At 56.1% G+C, this 2,161-nt stretch overlaps 1 protein-coding gene across 1 annotated transcript; it reads right to left on the bottom strand.

Annotated features, from left to right (window-relative positions):
* Positions 1 to 348: 348 nt before the first annotated feature.
* Positions 349 to 1,266, bottom strand: ENH_00010780 (cell differentiation protein rcd1, putative; the record flags this gene model as incomplete). The annotated part of the gene is made up of 3 exons (XM_013578817.1): positions 349 to 490; positions 771 to 842; positions 1,211 to 1,266. 3 exons carry the CDS (start codon positions 1,264 to 1,266, stop codon positions 349 to 351), a joined length of 270 nt encoding a protein of 89 aa, XP_013434271.1.
* Between the last annotated feature and the right edge of the window lie 895 nt (positions 1,267 to 2,161).

Genomic DNA, 2,161 nt, shown 5'->3' on the forward strand with positions numbered 1-2,161 from the left:
AGCTGCAGCAGCACCAGGAGCAAAAGCAAAAAGAACTACTACAAGGGTCTTTACAAAAAGCAAGAAACTGCAAGCCGTTTTTCATACAAACGCTGAAAACCCTAAAACCTAAACCCCAAACCCTAAACCCTAAACCCTTGGTCCTGAATTACAGCTGCGTGCGACCGCAGCTGAGCTGCTGCTGCGCTGCTGCTGCAGCATCTGTAGCTGCGAGCTACAGCGCCGAGCAGCAGCTGGTGCAGCAGCAGCTGCTGCTGCTGCTTCTGTATAGACGCTCAGCAGCAGCAGCAGCAGCTGTAGCGGAGTCCGCAGCAGCGGCTGCCGCAGCTGTTACTGCTGCACTTGCTGCTACTGCTGCAGCTGCTGCTGCTGCTGAATCTGCTGCTGCTGCTGCTGCTGCTGGGGGGGACTCGACACTGCATGCAGCAGCTGCATCAGCCACTTCTTTGTTGCAGGATCATCTTTAAGACTCGCATGCAGCTCCGGGTTCCTGCAGCACACACCGCACACCTGCTGCTGCTGCTGCTGCTGCTGCTGCAGTTACTGCTGCTGCTGCTACTGCAGTTACTGCTGCTGCTGCTGCTGCAGTTACTGCTGCTGCTGCTGCTGCTGTTCGCAGCAGAACTGCTCGGGCCGCTGCACTGCAGGAGGCTGCTGCTGGTGCACGGCTAGCTGCAGCAGCTGATGGGCCACCGATACCCGCTGCTGCTGCTGCTGCAATTGCTGCTGCTGCTGCTGCAATTGCTGCTGCTGCTGCTGCTGTTACTGACTTGAGAGCATCTGGAAGACACTGTCTTAAAGCCTCTCGCGCCCTCGAGTTATCCGACAAACGGAGATAGCACCTGCACGGACCAAACCCTAAACCCTAAACCCTAAACCCTAAACCCTAAACCCTACTCCTTAAACACTATTTGGAGGTTTCAACTACTGTCTGCGACCAGCCCAGACACTTTTCACAGCCGCCCAGCAGCCCGCGGCAGTGCCCTCCGCAGCAGCTCGCCAAACCCTAAACCCTAAACCCTTGACCCTAAACCCTAAACCCTAGACCCTAAACCCTAAACCCTAAAGCCTAATCCGTGCGTCCTGCGTAGGCCTGCGCTCCGCTGCCCGTCTGCGCGCCGTAAACCCCAAACCCTACACCCCAAACCCTAGACCCCCAACTCCAAACCCCAAACCCTGAACCCTAAACCCTAATTTAGGGTTTGCAGACCTGACGACGTGTTTAAGGAGGCGGTTGGAGGGACAATCCACCACCCCCGTGACCATGTTGCAGAGAACTGTAGAGACAGCATAAAACCTTTCTGCTGTTGCGCAAATGTAAGAAAGTCCCACTTCGTCCAGCAGCACCTTTTGCACTATGAACGTCGCCACCTGCAGCAGCAGCAGCAGCAGCAGCAGCAGCAGCAGCAAGAGCGGAAGCAGCAGCAGCAGAAGCAGCAGCAGCAGAGCAGCAAGAGATGATGCACTCCGTGAAGGTCTCAGGGTTGAGACGTCGTGGGCGCAGCTAGGCTACGGTTTAGCCTTCACAGAAACCCTATTTTAGGGTTTAGGGTTTAGGGCTTCCGCGGGCGAAACGCAGCAGCTCCTGGGAAGCTGCAAGCTGCTTGCTTCTCGGGTTTAAGGCTTGCCAGCCCGTGCCCCCTGTGTTTGAGATTAAGGGTTTAGGGTTTAGGGTTTAGGGTTTCGCGGCACTGGAGCGTGTTGCGTCCGCGCCCCGGCAGGGGTTTAAGGTTTAGGGTTTAGGGTTTAGGGTTTGGGCTTGAGGGGGGCTGCGAGTTCCGCCTCAGCGAGCGCCTGGGCGCGGCGCGGCGCTTCGCACCTGCGGCGTAGGGTTTAGGGTTTAGGGTTTAGGGTTTAGGGTTTAGGGTTTACGGTTTTGGAGAGTTCGGAGCCGGTTTCCATGATGCGAAGACACAAAGGCACGATTTCGGTTTGCAGCAAAAAAGAAACCACCGAAGGATCGTCAGCTTTCACAAGAGCTCCAATAACTCCCAAACAAGTCAGTCGCAAGTATTCAAAAGGTCTGGTTTTGGAAACAGTGTTTAAAAACGGATACAAAAACAGCGGAATGTGCGCTGCAGCAGCAGCAGCAGCAGCAGCAGCAGCAGCAGCAGCAGCAGCAGCAGCAGCAGCAGCAGCAGCAGCAGCAGCAGCAGCAGCA

The sequence above is a fragment of the Eimeria necatrix genome, genomic scaffold, assembly GCF_000499385.1.
Source record: "Eimeria necatrix Houghton genomic scaffold, Enh_scaff131, whole genome shotgun sequence".
NCBI classification, from domain to species: Eukaryota; Apicomplexa; class Conoidasida; order Eucoccidiorida; family Eimeriidae; genus Eimeria; species Eimeria necatrix.